The 22,158-nt window shown below is 41.9% G+C and overlaps 1 protein-coding gene across 1 annotated transcript in view; it reads right to left on the bottom strand.

Moving 5' to 3' along the window:
• The window catches only part of CPNE4 (copine 4), a 576,520-nt gene that overhangs the window by 6,265 nt on the left and 548,097 nt on the right, over window positions 1-22,158 (bottom strand). Inside the window, exons 11-14 of the mRNA XM_060149187.1 lie at window positions 18,143-18,276; window positions 10,475-10,529; window positions 7,421-7,472; window positions 4,718-4,851 (exon numbers count right to left, since the gene is read on the bottom strand). Coding sequence (XP_060005170.1) covers window positions 4,718-4,851; window positions 7,421-7,472; window positions 10,475-10,529; window positions 18,143-18,276 — 375 coding nt within the window. The remainder of the gene's footprint in view (window positions 1-4,717; window positions 4,852-7,420; window positions 7,473-10,474; window positions 10,530-18,142; window positions 18,277-22,158) is intronic.

Here is a 22,158-nt window from a genome sequence, read left to right as displayed (position 1 = left end):
TTTATTAATAATTTTTATATGGAATACCTCTTAAGATGATAATGTTTTAGTTATACTGGGTTAAATAAAATACATTATTAAAATTAATTTCCCTGCTTCTATTCACTTTTTAAAATGTGGCTACTGGAGAATTTAAAATCTCTGCATGCCTCTCACTGTATTTCTAGTGGATGGCGCTGTGCTAAAGCCCTGCTAGAAAAGGCAAGGGTCACAGTCTCTCCCTCTGAAGGCTGTGTGCCCTGGGCTAATGAGTGGCCTGCAGGTGGCTGCCCTTCTCCAAGGATGTGGGCAGAAGACTCTTCCTGCTCTAAGTCCTGGTTGGACAGGCTGGTGGGTGACTCATCTGAGATGGAGATTGGTGAGAAGGCTCCATGCTCATCAGCACAGGAAGGGCTTGGGAAGGGTTACGGGGTCTGGAGGGGGAAGGCCCAGTGGAGGACATCACTGTCCTTAGTCGTTAAAGGCATCATGACAGCCTCTCAGGTGAGAGGGGAGGGAAGGAGGTCACTGAGATGCTGCTCATGCCAAACCCAAAAGAATTTCTAATGTAATCTTTGCAATATGTTCTACATCTACAGGGAATAAATGTGGGATGATGAAACCATTCCAAGTTGCCACGTTTCAAAGGTGAAAGGCTAGGTAGAATAATCACATGTTGAAAACATCTGTTTTTGAGATTCACACTTAGAAAGATGCATATAGGCTGGCAGTGCTAAAGAGTTCCCATTTTTCTCTGTGAGTCTGAAAAAAATGTTTTTAAACAAAACAACTCAGTCAAAAATGCAATTAGAGAGACGAGAAATTCACACTATGATGAAGACAGTCACATGTCCTGAATGCTTTCCATTCAGTTTAATATAAAGACTAATTCTGGGGCTTCCCTGGTGGCGCAGTGGTTAAGAATTTGCCTGCCATTGCAGGGGACACAGATTCGAGCCCTGGCCTGGGAAGATCCCACATGCTGCAGAGCAACTAAGCCCGTGCACCACAACTACTGAGCCTGAGCTCTAGAGCCTGCAAGCCACAACTACTGAGCCCACATGCCACAACTACTGAAGCCTAGAGCCTGTGCTCTGCAACGAGAAGCCACGACAATGAGAAGCTTGAGCACCTCAACGAAGAGTAGCCCCCGCTCACCGCAACTAGAGAAAGCCCGTGCACAGCAATGAAGACCCAATGCAGACAAAAACAAACAAACAAATATATATATATATATATATATATATATGACTAATTCTGTTCCATGTCCACTAACTACCCACCCCTAGTTCTAGTTGATCAATTTTCAAATTCATTCAAATTGTCAATTTTCATCCATACCTATGCTTTTTAAGTCTTATACATTCACAGAGAAGGTGGCCTGGGAATTTGGAGGAAGGTTTCAGTTGGGTGAAGTGATTGAGGAGCTAGGGAGTTGCAAGGAGAAGGCACAGAAGGAGGCAGCTTGGTGGCCTGGGGCTGGAGGGAAGCAGTGTAGGAAACCAGAAATGACTCTTCCCAGGGTGTGCCTTAGAGGCCATGGAAGGTGCCACACCTGGATGGAGACTCATCCTGATTCCTGATCAGGTGGGCTCGTGAGTGAATCACACTTCTGTGCCCTCATCGTCCACTCCCCACCCTCCCCTAACTCCTGTCTGATTCGACCTTCATGGTCCAGGGCACGGATCTCCCCTACCTGCCCCCTACAATACCCACAGGAGCAAACAACCTGACAGTCACACGACCACATCAAGAAAGTTTAGAGTTGTTGTGGTCTAGAGCGGACGTTGGCAAAATATTTTCTGTAAAGGGGCTCTAATACATACTTTAGGCTCTGCGGGCCATAATGATGTCTGTGGCAATGACATAACTCTGCCTCTTAGAATGAAAACAGCCATAGACAGTGCTTGATAGGAATGTTCATGGCTGTGTTCCATTAAAACTTTACTGATGGACACAAGTTTGAATGTCATATAACTTTTGTGTGCCATGAAATATTATTCTCCTTTTGATTTTTTTCAACCATTTAAAAATGTAAAAGCCATTCTTACCTAGCAAGCCACTGAAAAACAGGTTGCAGAATGTGGCTGGCTTTTCATTTAGAGCAGGGGTTCTTAACCTAGACTTGCGGACTGTTGAGTTAAAAGAATTCAGGCAGTCTGTGCAGCTGGGGTAAATTAAAGTTTTATTTTCACTAACCTCTAACTAAAACTTATCATTTTTTTCAATTCTAAATATAATTAACAAATAAAATTAGTTTTAACTGTACTTGTGACTGAGTCACTAATAGAAATCACAGAATACGTTCCTGTTATCTTACAGTGTTTGCAAATATCTCAACGTGTCATTTACATTCAACACTACTTAGAAATTACAGAATTATTAGGCCAGCCACAAATTCTCATAATTTAATTTTATTACTATATTTATGATGCTTCTATGTAACATTTAAAGATATTTTGCTAACTGCATTTCAATGTAATTGGTTTATTTTATAACATATGTTTTATTTTGTGCATTTAAAGGCCCTTCTGAGGAGGGGTCCATGGGCTTCACCAGCTGCTAATGGTGTCCATGGAACAAAAATGGTTAAGAAGCTCTGGTCTGAAGAGACTGTCAAGATTCTAGACCCTGATCCTTCCAGGTTTAATCTAGCTAAAGGTAATAGGCTGCAGACTGTTGGATCAAAACTCTGATGGAAATTTCCAATAAAGGTCGCAGTAACATTTGCTTCCAAAGTCAGGCTAGGAAAGTGCTCATGGGTGAAATATTATAGTCTTTGAATGTACTTGAGGTCCTGCTTACATAAGGAGAGGACATTTTTTTCTTTCTAGAAGAGTTCCACAAAACTGAGGAGAAAATACTACAGCCACAGACTTCCTGGCACCACTTGCCTACAAGGTTCAAGGTTAGGACCCTTAGCAATCAGTGATAACAAGGGGCCCTAGACCACACACTGTTCAAAAGATAATGGAAACCTCTGGGGGAAAGCATCAGTGTTCCTGGCCTATAGGAGTGAGTTATTTGGGGAGATGTGGATTAGACGCTTCCAGTACTGTTTCCTGACCTGTCCTTTCAGAGCAGACACATCTGTCCCTGGAGGACTGAGTAATAGCCAAAACCTCATGCTGGTTTTTATTAGTCCAGAACTCAGACCTATGTCAGATTCTCTTTACTCCTGTGAGTCCTGGTACCCCAGGGAGGCTGAGATGGTTCAAACAGGGTTCCGGGGAGCCCTAGGGATGCCTTGGATGCTCTTGGGGATAAAGGGGGTCAAGGAGAATAGACAAGTTTGGACCCCATCCTTCAGCCCATATTTAGAAAAAATAGTCTGTTTTCTTAAAATCTGTTTTATGTGTTTGGTTTCTGAGCAAGGTATTATTTGAAGTATTTGAATTTGAAGTCTTGGTGATTAAAAAAAAGGTTAAAAATAAAATTAAATACTGATCCTGTCCAACCTTATGCCTAAATCTTGCATCTGAGAGGATTCAGATTTGCTTCAAGTCCTCTGTGGGTTTGGCAAGATGGAGATGCTATTGACTTTGACAAACATGGTCTTCACAGGGGTGTTGGGGAGCAAAGTTTGGGTGGTACAGGTGGAAGGGTCAATGGGAGGAGAGATGGAGGCAGTGAATATGGGCAGTTCTTTCAATGAATTTTGCTGTAAAAGAGAGTAAAATGAGGGACAGTACCTAAAGGGTAAAGTGTCGAGAGAGAGTTTTGAACCTAAACAAGAGATATTGTAACATGCTTTATTTGCTAATAGGAATGAGTCTTCAGTAGAAAGGGAAAAATAGGTGATGAGGTGAGAAAGGGAATATAAGTATGAGGTCAGTGTCCCTAATAGTTGGGAGGTGTGTGCTGCAGTGCACAGAGCAGAGGTCGCCATGAGACGGGAGTGTGGTCCAGCCCATCCTAACACAAGAGAAGCTGAGAACACAGGCACAGGGCAAGGGGGTCAGATGAGCTCACACAAGAAGGTAAGGGAGCAGCATATCATATTCTTCATGCAAATTCAGTGTCTTCGAACCCAGGATAAAATCACAGAGAAAATTTCAGACATTAGCAATATTCTGCTAAATCTGAGAAAATGCCATACAGCTAAAAAAGGACATAGGACATAATGACGGTATTGAAAAATGATGCATAGAAAAGCTATTACAGCAATATATTTTAAGTCTAATATATTAGGGGAAAAAAACAAACTCTATTTGGCCTTGTAACCTTGGTTTGCATTTTTCTTAGAAAACCACTAATAGGACCTGAAATAAACCTTCACTGTGATGTTGTGTGTTACTTCACTTGACTACCAGGCGGAAGAATAACCCATTGTTTTACTTCACTTCCATCTGTAGTCTGGGTACACTGGAAAGCAAGCTTAATTTTGGACAGTTTTTTTCCTTCCTAGGAACTGAAGGTGAGTATGAGTTTTATGAGGATGACCTACACTCCAGTGAATATAGTGGCTTTCCCTGTTGAAGGCCTTCTGTGTTCAGGTAACATTGCAGACATTTGAGTTATGTCATCTCTAAGCCTCATGTTAATCCAGCAGAGATAGGCATGATTATCCCTATTTTTCAGGTGAGGAGACTGAGGACAGGGGGAAGGTTAAGTCACTTCTTCAAACTCACACAGGTAGAAATGCAAATTTATTGTCAGATTGGGATGGGTGCTATGGCCAGTATCCAAGTGAGGATGGGTAAGTGCCCATTAGCAGGTAGACCACCTCTCTCCTTACCGATGCCTCCTTAGTGTTGGTCTCCTCTGATGCTGACTTGGCGACCTTCTGGATGATGGGAGCGATGTTGGTGGGGCCATAGAGCTGGAGTTTGGGAAGGCAGCTCTGGTAGGCTTCCACAACTCCTTGAATCCCTGAGGTGGAATTGGCAAAGATCAATAGCTAAATAGTCCCCCTGAATATATTTATAATCAAACACACACACACACACACACACACAAATGAAGCATTAACTTCCCCCAAATAGTCCTTATCAATAGCACATCTATGTTCTTAAGATAAAAAGGAAAATACCACATCTGGGCTGGTATCTCTGCCTCCACTCCCACTAAAATAATTTTCTTTATTCATTTTACTTATTTTTTTTTTGAAATTGACTTGGGAAGAATTTATTAATGAATGATTGTGTTTGCTACAGAATACAAACAAGCTTTTTATGACAAAGAGAATATTCTATACCCATTAAAAAAATCTCAGTTACAAACCTATGTATTCCCAAATCTTTTTCTACACTTTCAAAAATAAGTAATTCATATTGGGAATATTTTGCAACCCTACAACTTAAAATTCAGAGAGAAATCATTTTGGTCTGAAATCATTCTCTTTAAAGGTTCAAGTCAAAAGCGATCATTTCCACCAATGTCTCCCTTATGTCTCACCTTACACAATAGATTTCATTAGATCCTCCTATTGTAATGAAGCCAACATTGTACCCATTTTACAGGTAAGAAACTGAGGCTCAGAGAGGTTTGCTGCAGACTCAGGATTCACACCCAGGTGTGTCTGGCTCTAAGGGCCATGCTCACAGCTTTAACATCCCTCTCATTTTCACACCATCCTGTTGACTCTAGTATAACCACCCCGGGCCACCTATGTGAGGATGTGTACCCACAACCATCTCTCCAAATGTTAAAGTCCTTGTGGGTAGGAATTGTGACTTTCTTTCTCATGAGCTCGAGGCAGGTCGGGCACATGGCAGCTGCTCCCCAAATGTGTGATGAATGAGCAAGATGACAGTCACAGTCATCTGCTGGGCACTGTAGTACAGGTGAGTGACGTCCATCACCATGGGCACCCCTCATTTAAGGGGGGCTTCCATCCAAGAGATCATGATGGGTGGGCTCTGCTGGAAGAGGCAGCCCTGCTAGTGTAGCTCCTCCCAGCGTAAGTCTTGGCTGCACACTGAATGTTCTAACCACGATCCCACAGAGACAGTCCCATTATCTATGATTTTTGTTCAAATGGTCCTCTCTGTGTCTGTGCCTGTGTTACCTCTCTCTTCCCCTGTTTCATCTCATCCTCCTGCACCCCTTTCTACCCTGAAACAGCACACTGGTCCTGTTTTAAGCCAGAGAGACCCACAAAGCCCCTCCTGTGATTTTTTTCCCTCCACATCCTGCCAACCAGATTTTGGGCATCTTGGATGAGCAAGTTGTGCTCTGTTCTGCCTTTATACACATGCATGTAACAAAATGTGTATGAAAATGACTGAAAATGCTTCATTCTCTTTGTCCTGCCCCAAAGTCTGCCATTCTAAAGACAGGTGCCAAATCATTACATAGCCTGGTTTTGAAGTTAAGTGATGCTGAACAGAAGCTCTTTATCTGTTTTGGTTTTTGAGGTTTTGCCTAAGATAAGCAAGTCTGAGTTCTCTTCCAAAAATACCAGGCAGGTGAATTCTAAGATGTGAAATGGGTTAACACTGGATATGTCCTTCATTCTGCTTTGATGGAAAACCATTCTTACAGTTGAAGAGAGGGAATGGTTTGAGATGAGGGAAGCCTAAACTGTAATAAACTTGGCGTGAGGGATGATGAGAGGGAATAAGGGCAGAATGGAGATCTGGTCTCATAGGTTGTTGCGTGCAGACCCGGGGATATTGATATCATGTTCTTGGACAGTTAGTGCCAAATATGTGAAAGAAACTACGGGATGTTCTACACCCCCACAGGATCTGAATTAATCCTGTTCAGCCCCTTCCTCCTCTATAGGAAGGAGGAGAGACACAGACATTTCCACCAGCCCACTGCAAAAATGTCTTACCATTTTCATAGCAACAGGTGTACTTGGCTCTATTCATTATTTAGAAATCAGGAAAAATGATTCTAGGATACAATTTATCATCATAGTCATCATCATTATTTTGTGGAATGTCTTGGGAAATTTCTAGCTGGAAATAACATAATACAGACCAAAGCCTTTGAGAAGGCTCTTTCTGCACAAAACCATGAAGTGACTTGTTTGAAGTTGCTGAGGGCATATCCTTTGCCAACATGAACGTGTCACATGATCTCCACGCTTCCCCCTTTCCTTATTACTTCACAGAGAGGAAGTTGTGCAAAATAAATACTTGATGACAGTTTGGAAAGCAGAAGGAGGGGTACCTCATCACTGCCCATCACGTGACCCTTCCCTCAATTTTTTTTTTTGTTTTTTGGGTGTTTTTGGCCAGAAGAATCCAGAATTGGAATCAATATTCTTGCTCTAAGCTCAAGACCTCTTCTGCATTCTGTCTTTTCCAGCTCTTACGTCTCTGCTCTGTTATGGCCTTCAGAGTAGCGTGTTTATTTGGGTCCAGGGAGCCTACTTCTCCTCTGTGGACAATCATCACTGACATACTGCATCAGGAGAGAGAAACTAAAATGGGAAAAGTACGAAGGGAAGGGCTGTGAAACACTGACTTCCTTTCACGTTGTGATTTACCTGCACATTCTGGGTTGTCTTCATTAAAGTTGATTGCGAAGTCGTGAGATACCTGGACACCAATTAAAATTTACAAAAGGAAGAAAGGAGAATGACAACATTAATCCAGTAAGGAGGCACTGGGGCTTAGAGTTTGCCAACAGATGCTCATTACATTCATTATGTGTCAAGCAGCGGGAACCATTTTAAGCCTTTACACAATCACTCTGAGATGGAGGGTGGATTCTAAGCTCCCTGTGGAGTTGAGGTGACAGGGAGATTTTCTAGAATCAGATAAATGCTGGCAGGAGGGGGAGAATAAGGCATACGAAAAAAAAATCCAAGAAAATATTTCATAAAAATGTAACTCCAAATAGCTTCTGGATAGAAGTGTCCACAGACCAGAGGCTTAGATTTGGTTGAGTTCTATTTGGAGCCAGTGATTAAAAAATGATAACTCAATAACCTAAGCTGTCTGCTTGACATGGCCATGGTTACAAAGGCTCCAGTAAAGCTGTTGACATTTAAGACTCATTCTAACATAATATACAGAGCTGCCAGGCAGGAGGATTTTCACATACATACAGGTAAAAATAGACTCTTGCTTTTGGAAAAGTAATAAAGTAATAATTCCAACACAAATTCCTCTACCTGGCAGGACATATGTACAAGGTCAAATAATATGTGGTTTACTTTTTTTCTTTCTAAAACCTGATAAAATAAGAGGGGTGTCCTGGCATCTATACATTTTTATTGGGTCACTTGGAATTTTACTGAGACTTCTATTTCAAAGGCTATTTCCCACAGGACTGACTCTCTGGGGCCTAGAAAATAGGTCATCGTGTTAAAAGACCCCTCTTTTCTCAGCGGGGGTCAGAGCTGATGCTGTTGGTGCCTCGCTCATACTCCCTTGCCCTTGACTTTTCCAGGCAACTCAGCCGACTGCCAATCATCCCGCCTGCTTTATTTACTTTAAGTTTTTCTTGGGCTTCCAGAGCCTACTTTGCCTGCCCAAGTGACAGGCTAAAAATGGTGGGGAATTAATGTCCCCTGGGAGTAATGTCCCCGGGGAGTAGCTCTTCATCATGGGCTGATGGGAGGTGGTGTGTCAATATCCCAGGTCTCTTACCCCTTGGGGTCTGTGTGCACTCTGCATTGTCTCCCGGGATTCAGCTCTGGTTGTCCATGCTGGTAATGGCTTGTTAGTAAACCCTATGTTGATTTCTCCCCATTTCCCCACTCTCTACTGAGGTTTCCTCCACCTCTCAAATAAACTACTTGCCTCCAAATCCCTGTCACAAGGTCCCAGGAGAGCACAAACTAAGGCGGAGGTACTTGTGGCTCAGTTTCAATGCAAACTGAGATTTTATCCTCAAGAAGTAAGTCATGGTAACTTTGTAAACACTCTGGGGGGCACCTGAGTTGCTGAGACCATCAGGGCCTGTCTGGGGCAGAGGGGAGATGACGCATGGAAAAGGGTATCTGAATGGCTTTGGGGGAGCAGAGTGAGAATATGTAAGGGGTGCCTGTTAGGGCAGCAGGAATAAGTTAGCTGCCAGTCAGAGTGGAGCCAGGGGATCAGGACTTTAGCAAACAGCACGAAGAAGAAGTTGCTTCAGGAGGGCGACCAGGCAGATGTCAGGGATGAGGACAGAAAGGCCTGGAGCCAGGTATGCTGCACACCTTTGTCCTCAGCCCCACTGGGTCAAGATGAGACCGGAAGGCTGTCTGGGGGGATGTGAGGAGGACACTCAAGCATCTCAGGGCAGCTGGACTGGTGGTTGTCCAGGTGCATTCCAGGCTCGAGGCTCAGCACCTCTGTGAGGAAGGTGGGCACCCACCTGCCCACATTCTGGAACTGATACCCCATCTGAAGGGGACTGCATCTCCTGAGCTCTGGCTAATACTTTTATGTGTAATCTTTTAATTTTAGTGTTATCAGGCCTTTCAGTTTTTCCAGAGAAGCCAGAAATCTGACATTTTGTATGAAATTGTCTAATTCTTAAAAAAAACTGTGTGTCAAATAGAATATGGCCTAATATCTACAGGCCACCAGTCAACAGCTCTTGTTCTATATTCTTCCCCCACCATGTACTGATTTCCAACAAATGCTTCTAAAATTCTGTAGCATGGTCAGCAGGAAGGCCAGTGTGGGCTACAAAGCAAACAAGGAGGAGGACAGGTCAGGGAGACAGGCTACTCCATCATCTCTCACTCCAGCAGGAAAAGGGAAGTGAACTCCCTCTTTCACTGAAGGCCCTTGGTCTGACGGCTCTGGGGTGGAAGCAAAAGTTGGCATCTGCCTCCTGCTGTTCAGCTCAGACAAGGTCAGTAAAAGAGAAATTGATGACTGGGCGGTATTGCTTGCACTTAGCTGGGACCTCAGAGGTTTCCTGAGGCTGCAGTAGGAGCCTTGTTCCTCTCCAAGGTTCTCCCACCTGGGAGGCTGAGTCCCCTGTGGAGAGTATCCCACAGGGTCATCTGGTATACCACAGGAGAATGCCTCAGTTCCACTGCAGCACAAATCTCTCCACGTACAGTCTCTGCCTTCTTTGTGAGAAATTGGCATCAAGACCAAATAGGATTCCAGTGTCTTTACATGAGCCTTTCAACTCCAGAGTCTCTGAGCCCGAGCAGCACTTTCTTCAGGATTTTTCTGTGTCTCCCACAAAAGACTGGTGCTTAGGGACTTGGGATGAGGGAGTCTGTAGACCTCACTGTCATGGACTTTCACTGTCAACATGGTCAATAGGGTCTTTCTCCAGGGGAGATCTGAATACATGGGTTCTGAGCCACTGGAGATCAACTTCCGAGTGTTTTCACAGTCTCTGACTATGTCTGTAAGAAGCTAAACAATGGAACACTTCATTTGGAAATGACTCTGAGAAGGCCAATCCAGAATACCAGGAGATTGGCTGTCATCAAAACAGAGGCTCCGAGGAGCTAATCTCACTGGTTCTGAAGACCACTTCTGCTTCTTTGGGCCCTTACATAATTATATCAAAGGTCAAAAGAGTGAGACTCCTGTGAGGGAAACCCAACTCATCCTTTGTTTATAGCAAAACACTCACTCACCGTGTACTCTGGGGGTATCCTGGCACCGAACCCAAAGGCTGGGAACATTTTGTCACTGAAATTTAAAAAAAGAAGTTGCTACATTTGTCCATTTAATGAGGAAGAAAAACACGAACTTGCATTACTTTGCGAGAATAGGTCACTATGCCAAATACTGGCTATTCATGCTTCTTGATTACCTGTGGTAACAGGGCATAGCAATAGTGTGAGCAACTAAAATCAAGAAATAATCCCCAAAGTTCATCACTTTACTGCTTTCCTTTACTATAGGTGAGACGATGGGCAGGAGAAGAATAAACATTGATTGGCACTACAATATGCCAGATATGATGCTAGGCCATGTACATACTTAGTTAATTTTCACACAATGTTTGAAGGTCCACCTACTTATTATTCTTGTTTTACTGATGAATAAACTGAGTCTCAGAAAGGCTAAGAAAATGACCTAAGGTGTTTACCAGTGAGCACTGTGTGATTCCAAAGCCCATGCCTTTTCTATTATACCATCATGACTTACTGATTATGTACAGCATTAAATGCGATTTCCTCTTGCACTTCCCATAACTGGGCCTCCTGACCAGATCACAAATAAGACTCTTCTTAAGCAAAATTTGTGCTGTCAGGGGATTGATTGTTGCAGTGGGGTTCTGGAGTATTGCTCTTGGAAGAAGGCATGTCCCCCTCAGGCTATCTACCTTTTACTTTCTCTCCCATTAAAAACACAACTGAGATTTGTTCTTGGAACAGTTCCTCCATTTCGCAGTTCTTGCAGAGCCAGCCAAGGAGAAAAGGAAATTCAGATAAGGGCTCACTGTCCCAGAATGTCTCTGGATGCAAAAGGGGAGTCCCAAGCTGAGAAGTCAAAGGATCAAAGCCAGACCGTCACCCATCACTATCTAACTGATTTAGAGGTCATCAGTAGCCAATGATGGCTTTGATAGAACTTCACCAAAATACAGCCCATTTGACCAAATTTGGGACAGGGGTTGGGAGATACAGGGAAACCAGAATTCTCTGAAATCAACCTCTAAATTTGCCAGAAAATCACCAGTTCCTTCTTTCCCTTTCTATTGTGTAGATATGGGCTTCGTGGGGCATTGCACCTATCAGGTATTAGAAAAGGTATTAATTATGATAAATAGAAAATCATAAAATCTTATAAAGGATCAACCACAGCTCTGAGAAAAAAATACTTCTGGTCCTTGGAAATATTGAAATACTTTGTTTCAGAAATTCCTTCTTAGCCAAGACAAGGGTGAGCAGATGTGAGGAGGAATCAGCAAGGGAGATTTTAGAGGTACTTTCTAGTTAAGTCTGGAAGAAAACTGTTCTGGGTGGAGGATGGGTCCTGCTTCTTCCAACTCGGATGGCTCAGAAGTCAAAACAGAGAAACCTAGAAAGCTTCACATTTTTTAATTTCTTTGATAAGTTTAGGAGGGGTGAGATTTAATATTCCACCCATTTCTAATCACAAAACCAGTGTTCCAGATGTAATGATATTCCTTTTAACCCTTCAAGCCACCCTTGTGGATTTAAGCTTGCTGAGCATGATGCACTGTTATATAACCGAGTTTCAAGAGTACGGAGGTAGGGAAAATGCCTCACCTACAAGGGGAATAATTAATGAATCAGGATGGTCTCAGTTCTCTGAAGTCACAAAGACTCTAATAAACATACTAAAGAAAAAAATTCAAGCCTAAGCACAATAGATTTAAGCATTCATTTTCCCTGATTAGAAATAGAACTAGGAAGAGAGGAGTCTTATTATGCAAGAGGCAAGGGAAGGCAAGCTGAGCACACAAGCAAGCATCAGCATGCCAACACATCAGGGAACTTAAGATAGGATTCAGCAGCACTGAGTAAAGGGGTCATTTAGCAATTATTGAGGACTTGATTGGTAGAAACTTCCAACCTGGAAAATTCAGGGCAGATCACCACATTGCTGAAGGCAGTATTTCTTACTATTGGAATAAAATAGTATAAAATACTATCTAAGAGCCCAGGGTCTTCAGTGGCAGTGAGCTTGACGTCTTGAACTTCTTAGGGAAAGAACTTGATCAGATGACCTGCAGATGGAAGATGCATTTTTACCCTCCCTGGTAAGGAAAAGTGAGCTAAAGCAAGAGATTAATAAAAGAAAAGACAAATGACTGTGTCCATAAGGAAATGGAGATGAACTCAGAGCAAAATAGCATTTCAGAACAACTAGACATTTAATGAAGGCTGTTCTCTAAAGCAGTGGTCTTAAAGCTAGGGTACATGGACATGCAAAGCCCTTCGGAAATGGAGATGAACTCAGAGCAAAATAGCATTTCAGAACAACTAGACATTTAATGAAGGCTGTTCTCTAAAGCAGTGGTCTTAAAGCTAGGGTACATGGACATGCAAAGCCCTTCGGAAATGGAGATGAACTCAGAGCAAAATAGCATTTCAGAACAACTAGACATTTAATGAAGGCTGTTCTCTAAAGCAGTGGTCTTAAAGCTAGGGTACATGGACATGCAAAGCCCTTCGAGGGATATGAGAGCGTGGCTTCTTTGTTTTTAAGGGAAATCAGTATTCAGTTCCTCTACCTCCCCATGTATTCTTTACTGAAATTCATCTTCTGGGAACATCTCTGATGGAAATACCTGCTCCTGATTCACACCTCCCCTCTCCCAATTAACCTCTGCTCACCCACTAGGAATCTCAGCCACCATGGTGAGTTGCTCCCGAGTGTAAAAGCTCCACAGCAGAAAATAAAGAGACACTTCCTGATGTGAACGACTCACTAGCAAACAAATCCTTTTGTAAGTCAGATAGTTTTGCTCATTTTTGCTTTAGAAAAATTGTAGGAAGTGCTGATGTCAGGTGGTAGATCATTAAAAATACCTTTTGATGTTAGATATGTAATTTTTTGATATAAAATTTAGAATTGAAAGAATTACATAATACTCGTAGGCAAACTCTTTCCATTACCACGGACTTATAAAAACAAGCTTTCTTAGTATTTACATTGATAAAAACAAAAAATTGGATTAGTATTGATGCTAGATTTTCCCATTCTGGGCATAGGTAGCAGTCATCCACAGATATGTAAACTAATTGGGAAAATAACCTACTATCTGTTTCACTAAGATTTTTTCATTTCTATTTTTTATAGGCAATAATCAGGTGTTGAACTTTCACAAATATTTATGATCAATTACACACTAATAAGGATTATAATAAGAACTAAACCAGAAGATATTTTTAAATACTTTGAATCTTTTCATTACAGTAAATTTTAGAGATTGGAAACTTAAACATTTATATTCATATTTTAGTTAAAGACATGTGTGATACAGTGATCAATAAAGGAATTTCAAACCAAATTTTTAAAGATACATTGGCATGAAGTTCTATGGGGGAAGGGAATGTAAATATGAGCTCATGAAAAAGAAGAAACAAAATTCTCAGCTCAAACTGATGAAATTGTTCGCGCATTTTTTAAATGGACGATGGTAGGTATCAAATAGCTATGGCATTTAGATTCTGCTGGATGCATTTGCAAGAGTTAGGTAAGAGTTTTATTTTTAAATGTCCATATTTACATTACACTAGAATTTTCATTCTTTGTCACTATCTAAACTTTTGATGGAAAATGTTAGATTTCAATGCAAAAGTGTGTGAGGGCTATATGTTTTAACACTCTTTTTACGAGTATGTGAGCCAAAAAATTTTAAAGGTCATTAGTCCAAAATGACTTTTAAGTCTGACACTATAGTCCTTTTCCCTTTTGTGTAAGAGTATTAAAGAAAATAGCCTCTATCACTTATCAAGTATGTACAAAAGGCAAAACTTTTGTATCTAATCCTTACAACCACTCTGCAGGGGAAGTTAGATTAATCTTTCATTTGCAGTCAAGGAAACAAGGCCCAGTATAACATCAGGAGAATAAAGAGAGCCGAGCTGGGATCTGAACCCAGGCCCCCCTGTCACCAGGACCCTGTTGACTCTGCCCTTCATAGGAGGTTGGTCTGGTCTAATGATTCAGAATAATGTGCTAATATCAACAAATAACAGAATTAGCAGAACTCACCACCCCCAGGAGGCCCTCCTTGACTGTCAATCTCTCTTCTCACAAAGGATAGAGTTAATCCTTCCTTCCTCATGCGTCCCCATCCTTACATAGGCCATGTAGGGCTGTGATTCATTTATGTGCCTTTCTCTCCCATGAGACTGTGACCGACGTGAGGGGAAACCATGCTTATTAATCTCTCTGTGCCTTTACAGCACTGCGTGAGGGGCCTGGCACCCAGTAGGTCCTCAGCTGCTCCATCTCACCTATCTCTCCCAATTTAACTCTGGGTCTCAATCCTGGATGCCCATTGGAATTAAAAATCCTGATCCTCAGGATGTGCACCAGACTAATTAAATCAGGGTGTCTGGGGGTAGGGCCCAGGTACCAGCTTGTTTTAAGGCTTCCTGAGTGGTTCCAATGTGGAGCCAAGGTTGAGAACAATGGATTAGTGTTGGCAGAGTGGAAAAGGTAGCGCTGTAATGTGACCTGCCTTCCGACTTCTAACCCAACCTTCTGCACTCAAACATGCCTGTGTCAGTTCTAACCTTGCCTCTGCACTGCTCTGAGCACACCTCAGAGGAGACGCCTGCCTCAGTGGTTTCCAGTACCCCTGCCTTATTCTGGGGTGGCCAAACCTATTAAACGTCAGTCTGTATTAGCGAGCAATGTACCGTATTTATACTCTCTTGGTAGCAGCTAGACCAGCCTTTCTATGAGGGACATGGCACGTGGTCAGAGACTCACATCTCTGCTGAGCCCAAGGAGTGGATACCATCTTGGACTTGAGCAGCCTAAAGAGACCAGATTGTTCGTAGGAGCTGGGGAAGGGCTACAACCAACCGGGAACAGATGAGTTCGTTTGTGAGCGCACGCTCTTGGGGAGCTGGAGGGGAGAGAGGGCAGGGGTCTCTCTCTCAGAGGTGCATAGAAAATGGGCTGGCAGGGCTACCTCCCAGGCTCAGGACCTGAGTCTGGTCTCCCCTCAAGGCCACCCTGAGAACTCCGAGCTTCACGCGTCTCTCAAGCTGTTCAGCTTCACGGATCAGCTCATCATGACCCGTGAACAGTGACTGTACAAGGCAGGAAGAAAACCCTTGGCTGTCAGAGGCTGGGAGGAATTTCCAAGCCTCTTGGGGATTAAAAATCTCCGTGTTGCTGCAGGAGGGGGAACGGCGCCTTCTGTCAGTTTTTATTGAAGTGTTTCTTTTTGAGCAACAACCTCACTGACTTTGATGCAAGAATAAATTAATTCCAAAACCCCAACTTGAAACGTCCTGACTTCCTGTCTATTGTCTTCCCACACACACAGAGGAGAAGCGGTGGAACCTTGTCAGTTTTCAAGAAGCCATTAGTGTGCCCATTTCAATGCTGAGGTGCCTTTTTTATATGAAAAATATAAAAGCTCCACTGAGCTGAAGAAACCTGTTTTTCTTGGCCAGTTGGGGCTGACAACTTTGGTATTTTATTTTTAAATTTTTAAAAGAATCATTTGCGATGATTCTTCATGTAACCCCAGAAGTGTCATCTCTTACTTTTAGAATGAATCTGTATTTTTGAGGGAATACAAAAATCCTCCCCAGGCTTTGTCTGGCTCACGTTATAAAGGGATAACAGCTCTAAAAGATGTGCAGGTCCCTCTGACTGTTGTATCTGCATCTTTCATGCAAGGTAATCAGGAAACAAGTTCTGCAGCTTGTCCAGTAAATCTGCTGCAGAACCGCAGCAAGGGCTCTGGGTGTCAGCATCTTAATTTCTGGCCAGCTCACCAAATCTCCTCTTTGGAATTCATTATTACACTGCCTTGTGCCTTGCAGAGTCAACTTTATTACTAAGCAGCTATTGTGTTGTATTAAGTGCTTTTACCTACTTTACCTCTTTTATGAGAATTTCAACATTTAAAAGTTATTAAGAATCCAGAAGATGTTCCCTCTCTTCCTTCTTCTCTCATATGGACACACTTGTGTGTGTATGTGTGTGTGTGTATGTGTGTGTGTGTATGTGTGTGTGTGAGTGTATGTGAGAGTGAGAGAGAGAGAAAGGAGAGAATTACTGTTTTGTTGTTTTGGGGATGTTTGGAGAAGTTTCTGACAGTGAGGATGCAATATGTCCATCTTTTCCCTCCTTGGTAGAAGTCTCCATATGACACGAGCCTCTCTAAGAACCTCCCCGAATTGGGGACTAAAGAAATCAGAGCTGAGATTCAAGTTGTCTTCACAGACAATATTTCAAGGTTAAGTACAAGTATCATTTCAACAAGGTAATTAAAAATGTTATTATTGCCCTCTGTTCCAAACGTGGAAAAGAGGAAGTGTTAGCAGGGGCCTTGTGTTTAGAGCTGTCTGATTTGACTGTACCTGTTCATTCATCCCCAACTGGCCACACACCCATCTGAGTTATTGGTGATGAACAGTATGAATCCAGAGACTCGCCAGTGGGAAGTCCACTGCTGGAAGCTTTCCTATTACCTGTCCTTTTGGTTTCTCTGCACTTTCTGGTCACTAGGTTGTGTCACTCCCTGTGGTGCCTGGGTATCAGGTTATCATGGTTTACAACCAATTATGAGACTAGAAAGAACAGAAATCAGGCTATTCCATGAAATCTCCCTGAAACCGGAGGACAGAGTCACTTTCTTTATTTTTCTGGTTTAATAGGTCAATTAGTTGCTGCTCATTACTAACTAGCCCTATATTACAATCATACCAGGCTGTCAACTGAGATTTATACCCATATTTATATTTACACTGGTTCTACTTCAAAGAGCCTTCTTGATCAAACATGTGAACAGCTTCACCTCAATCTGGAAATACTGGAAAGGCAGAATAAATTCAGTTCAATGTAATTTATGTAAATCACTTCTTATAGGGAATTCTCTTGGTGGGCAAGGTCAATATTCATTATCAAGTAAAAATAAATGTAATACTGATCTGATCTCAAAATCGTGTTTTCTATACAGACTTACAAACACATACACACACTGTCATGGGCACACACACACCTTCTGTTAAAGTTACCAACAGCTTTTGAGGTCCAAGAAACCCCACTATTATGAGCTTACACTGTGGAATGAGCTGGATCTGGGTTTAAATCCTGCCCCTGGGTGTGGAGCAGAGCACAGATCACTTCACCTCCCTGCACAGTTTTCCTCTTCTGTTAAACAACACCCATGACAGAATGTTTAATGTGAGGATCAGATAGAATAGTGTCTAATAAACCAGTGCTTCTCAAACTCCAAAGTGCACATGAATCATCTGGAAATCTTGTCACAATGCAGATGCTGATTCAAATTCTCAAGTGGGACTTGATGAAGTTCCTAGGTGACGTTATGCTGCTGGTCCATGCACCAAACTTTGAGTAGCAAGGCACATACTGAAACTACAAAAGGGAAACCAAAATCGCTATCCAGTGGTCCTGCCAGCCAAGTAAGAGAAGAAAGCTAAGAAAGGATTGTTTTGGTGGTCAGTGTAGGCTTGGCATGAACTCAGTTTCTCTAGGTGTGGAGAGGATAACACATTTGGGACAAAGCTTTATTCTGTCCTCTCATGAGCCTCAGCATAACTTCATTTCCATTCTTTGGCCCAGGGTCAGGCAAGGGCCACAGGAACCCACAGAGATGGGGAGTCTCATACCTGTCATAGTCTTGGCAAATCTCCCCCACAGCTACCAAGGCCTTCAGGTACTCATTGGGCTGGTAGGGGTGGATGTAGTGCAGGGAACAGCTGTTCCTGGGGTCCCCATTCGAAGCCGTGAAATCTATAGCTACCTGGAAGAGAAGATAGGAAAATGGGTGGATTTGATTTTAAATGAACATATTTCATAGGAATTGTGATTAGCCCTGAGAGAGACACAGCGGTGTGTATGTGTGTGGGGAAGCAGTATGTTACACACCTGCCAATAAGCAGAGTTAGAGAAGAAATTCATCAGCTTTAAAAACTAGTTATTCAAATAATGGAGAGGATGTGGAGAAAAGAGAACTCTCCTGCACTGTTGGTGGGAATGTAAATTGGTGCAGCCAGTATGGAAAACAGTATGGAGGCTTCTCAAAAAACTCAAAATTGAATTACCATATGACCTAGCAGTCCCACTTCTGGACATATATCCAGACAAACTCTATTCTAAAAAGATACCTGCACCCCTATGTTCATAGCAGCACTATTCACCATAGCCAAGACATGGAAACAACCTAAATGTCCATCCGCAGATGAATGGATAAAGAAGATCTGGTACATATATACAATGGAATACTATTCAGCCATAAAAACAAATGAAATAATGCCATTTGCAGCAACATGGATGCAACTAGAGATGATCATACTAAGTGAAGTAAGTCAGAAAGAGAAAAACAAATACTATAGGATATCACTTACATGTGGAATCTAAAATATGACACAAATGAACTTATCTATGAAACAGACTCACAGACATAGAGAACAGACCTGTGGTTGCCAAGGGTGAAGGGGTGTTGGGGAGGGATGGAGTGGGAGTTTGGGTTTAGCAGATGTAAACTATTATATATAGGATAGATCAACAACAAGGTCCTACTGTATAGCACAGGGAACTATATTCAATATCTTGTGATAAATCATAATGAAAAGGATATATAAAAATAATGTATATATATATGTATAACTGAGTCACTTTGCTGTACAGCAGAAATTACAAACATTGTGAATCAACTATACTTCAGTAAAAAAAAACTAGTTATTAATTTGGTTGAGGCCATTTCTATAGTCTTCAACCTCCCTCTCCCCTATGCCCTCTTTTCTCCTTGTCCAAAACAGAACTTGAGATTGACGTCCAGGTTAGAAAACCCAGCATCTGATCCACGACATCACCAGGCAGCAAGGGTAAGGGTGGAATATTGTAATTCACTAAGAAGAGTCCTTAGTGCTCTCCGGGGAGGACGATTCCATCTCTGAGACCTAGCTAAACTCCCTCAAAACTAAATTCTGTGTTAAAGATGTGGTCTGTATAACAAAGCCACTATTTTCATGAGTGACCAGTTGCAGAGAGAGATGCTGAAGTGGTTATAATAAAATTTCTGCCAGAAGCAGCTCTGTGTAAGGCTCATTCATGTAAAAACCACCCACAACAGAGAAGACGCCTGAAATCTACAGCATTGTCAGTGGCAAGTAGAGAAAAGAAACCTCTGTCTGGCCACCTAGTGGGCATTATCTTTGAACTTAAGTTTTTTCTGACCCCCTACATCATCATTATCTAAATAAAAGTTGACTCACAGGACAATTTTTTTTTAAATTTTGGCTGTGTTGGGTCTTCGTTGCAGTGCGCAGGCTTCTCTCTAGTTGTGGCGTGTGGGCTCCAGAGCGCATGAGCTAGTAGTTGTGGTGTGCAGGCTTGGTTGCCCTGAGGCATGTGGGATCTTAGTTCCCCATCAGGGATGGAACCTGTATCCCCTGCATTGGAAGGTGGATTCTTAACCACTGGACAACCAGGGAAGTCCCACACAGGACACTTCTTAACAACAACAACAACAAAATTCTTTAACCTGGGGGTGGTGCTAAAACGGGAAGGTGTATTTCTTCTGATTTCTAATATCATCACCAATTCAATGAAAGTTAACCTAGCAAACACCTCTCCAAAGAAATGCTTAATCTTGGAGGTGGAGAGTGGGGAGAGAGGGATTAAAATGAAAGGAGTTGTAGGGAAAGAAAGGAATGTTCATGGTGCACCCAGCTCAACAGAATCCATTCACTGGCTGACTGATGATAGAAAGGCTCTATTTTCTCTTATGATCTTGTGAATGACAAATGCTATTTGCATAACATTTGACAAAATTCCATTATAACAAACCACTGGAATATCTCATTGGATTTAAGGTGGGATGCTAGTTCTGGAAGGACAGAGGAAAGGGGCTATGTGCTCTGTGTCTGCTTCTGAAAGACCAGACTCAGTAACATTGATGGAAAAAAATGTCACCTCATCTTATATTGTAAGCCTGCAATCAGATCAAAGTAACTGGAAGAGAAAAAGCATTGACTAACAGTAATTCACTAACAACCTTTCTTTTGTTCCTTTGTAAAGTTATTCTTTCATCACTGAATTTTCCCCTTTTCTTCCTCACCCCTCCACAGGACTATGTTGAAAATAAATTTAAGCAGGATTCAAATTCTATTTTCAGAACCTCCAGATGTTTTCAATACGGGAGTACAAACTGATAAAACGCTAATATAATACTAAGTGTTTCAAAAAAGGTCATATGAGTATTCCCCCAATGCTTAGATGCCCCTACTTTGGACAAAAAGGGAAGAAGGGAGGGGTAACCTCTGTTGAAACCCTGCTATGTGTCAGACACCTGCACTGGCAGCTTTACAGGCATTGTGTTATTTCATTCTCATAAAAACTCTGGGAGGTAGAGATTATTATTCCTTTTTATTGATGAATCTGATGCTCAAAGGTGATGAAGGTCACAAAGTCATAAGGGATGGAGCTGGGTTTAAACCCAAGTCTATATGGTTCCAAAGACTCTGCTCCTTCATCATATCATTATATACCCAAGAGAATGAGTAAGTCTGTGACTGGGATGTCCAGACATCTCGTGGGCATGTTTTATTCTTATGAAGGATGAGGAGATTTGGCCTGGAGGTAGGGATATTAACCAGGAGGCAACTACAGTAATTTAGGAGAGAAGAAATACCTTGAATGAACAACACTTTATGACCAAAGCAACTGCAAAAGGTAGGAAAACAGCAACTAAAGTGTGTGTATATGTGTGTGTGTGCGCGTGTGTGTGTATGAAGAACAGTGGGAGTTAATTTCTTCTGTACAGCAAAGTGACTCAGTTATACATATATATATTTTTTCATATATTTTCCATTATGGTTTGTCACAGGATATTGAAAATATAGTTCTCTGTGTTATACAGTAGGACCTTGTTATTTATCCATTCTATATATAATAATAGTTTGCCTCTGCTAATCCCAGACTCCCATTCCTCCCCTCCCTTATCCCCCCACCTATGTCTGTGTGTGTTTTTGTTTTGCAGATATGTTGATTTGTATTGTATTTTAGATTCCACATATAAGTGATATCATATAGTATAATCAAGTATACTTCAATAAAATAAAAAAAAAACAGAATGGATAAACAACAAAGTCCTACTGTAGAGCACAGGGAACTATATTCAATATCCTATGATAAACCATAATGGAAAAAAATGTGAAAAAGAAAGTATGTATATGTATAATTGAATCACTTTGTTATGCAGCAAAAATTAATACAACATTGCAAATCAACTACACTTCACTAAAAACATTAAAAGAAAAAAAAACATTTAAAAAGAAAAAAAAACTGAAACAGTGGGAGAATGGGTTACTGAGGACGACTGGGGGTGACCTAAAAGGACCAGTGGAATCCAGTATCTTCTGAGATAGATTTCATCCTGAAGGTGAAAGCCAAGCCACTGAAGAAAAGAGAGGAAGACAACATGAACTGTGGTGAAAAGCTAGTTGAGGCGGCAGGAGTAGTGTTGGGGAGCCTACATGCATTTTGTGAACGAGAAGGAGGTGTAAAGCATTCCAGGTCTCACCCATGGGGCCCCAACCAGACAGAGGTCCAGATACATGCAGACAATCCCTGGAAAACTTCTCCAAGGAGCACACTCGAGAGGTACCTGAGAGACAGTGTT

Source organism: Lagenorhynchus albirostris, chromosome 5 (assembly GCF_949774975.1).
Source record: "Lagenorhynchus albirostris chromosome 5, mLagAlb1.1, whole genome shotgun sequence".
Lineage (NCBI taxonomy): Eukaryota > Metazoa > Chordata > Mammalia > Artiodactyla > Delphinidae > Lagenorhynchus > Lagenorhynchus albirostris.
Note: the sequence above shows the minus strand (reverse complement) of the source record. Positions and strands in the feature narration are given on the sequence as shown.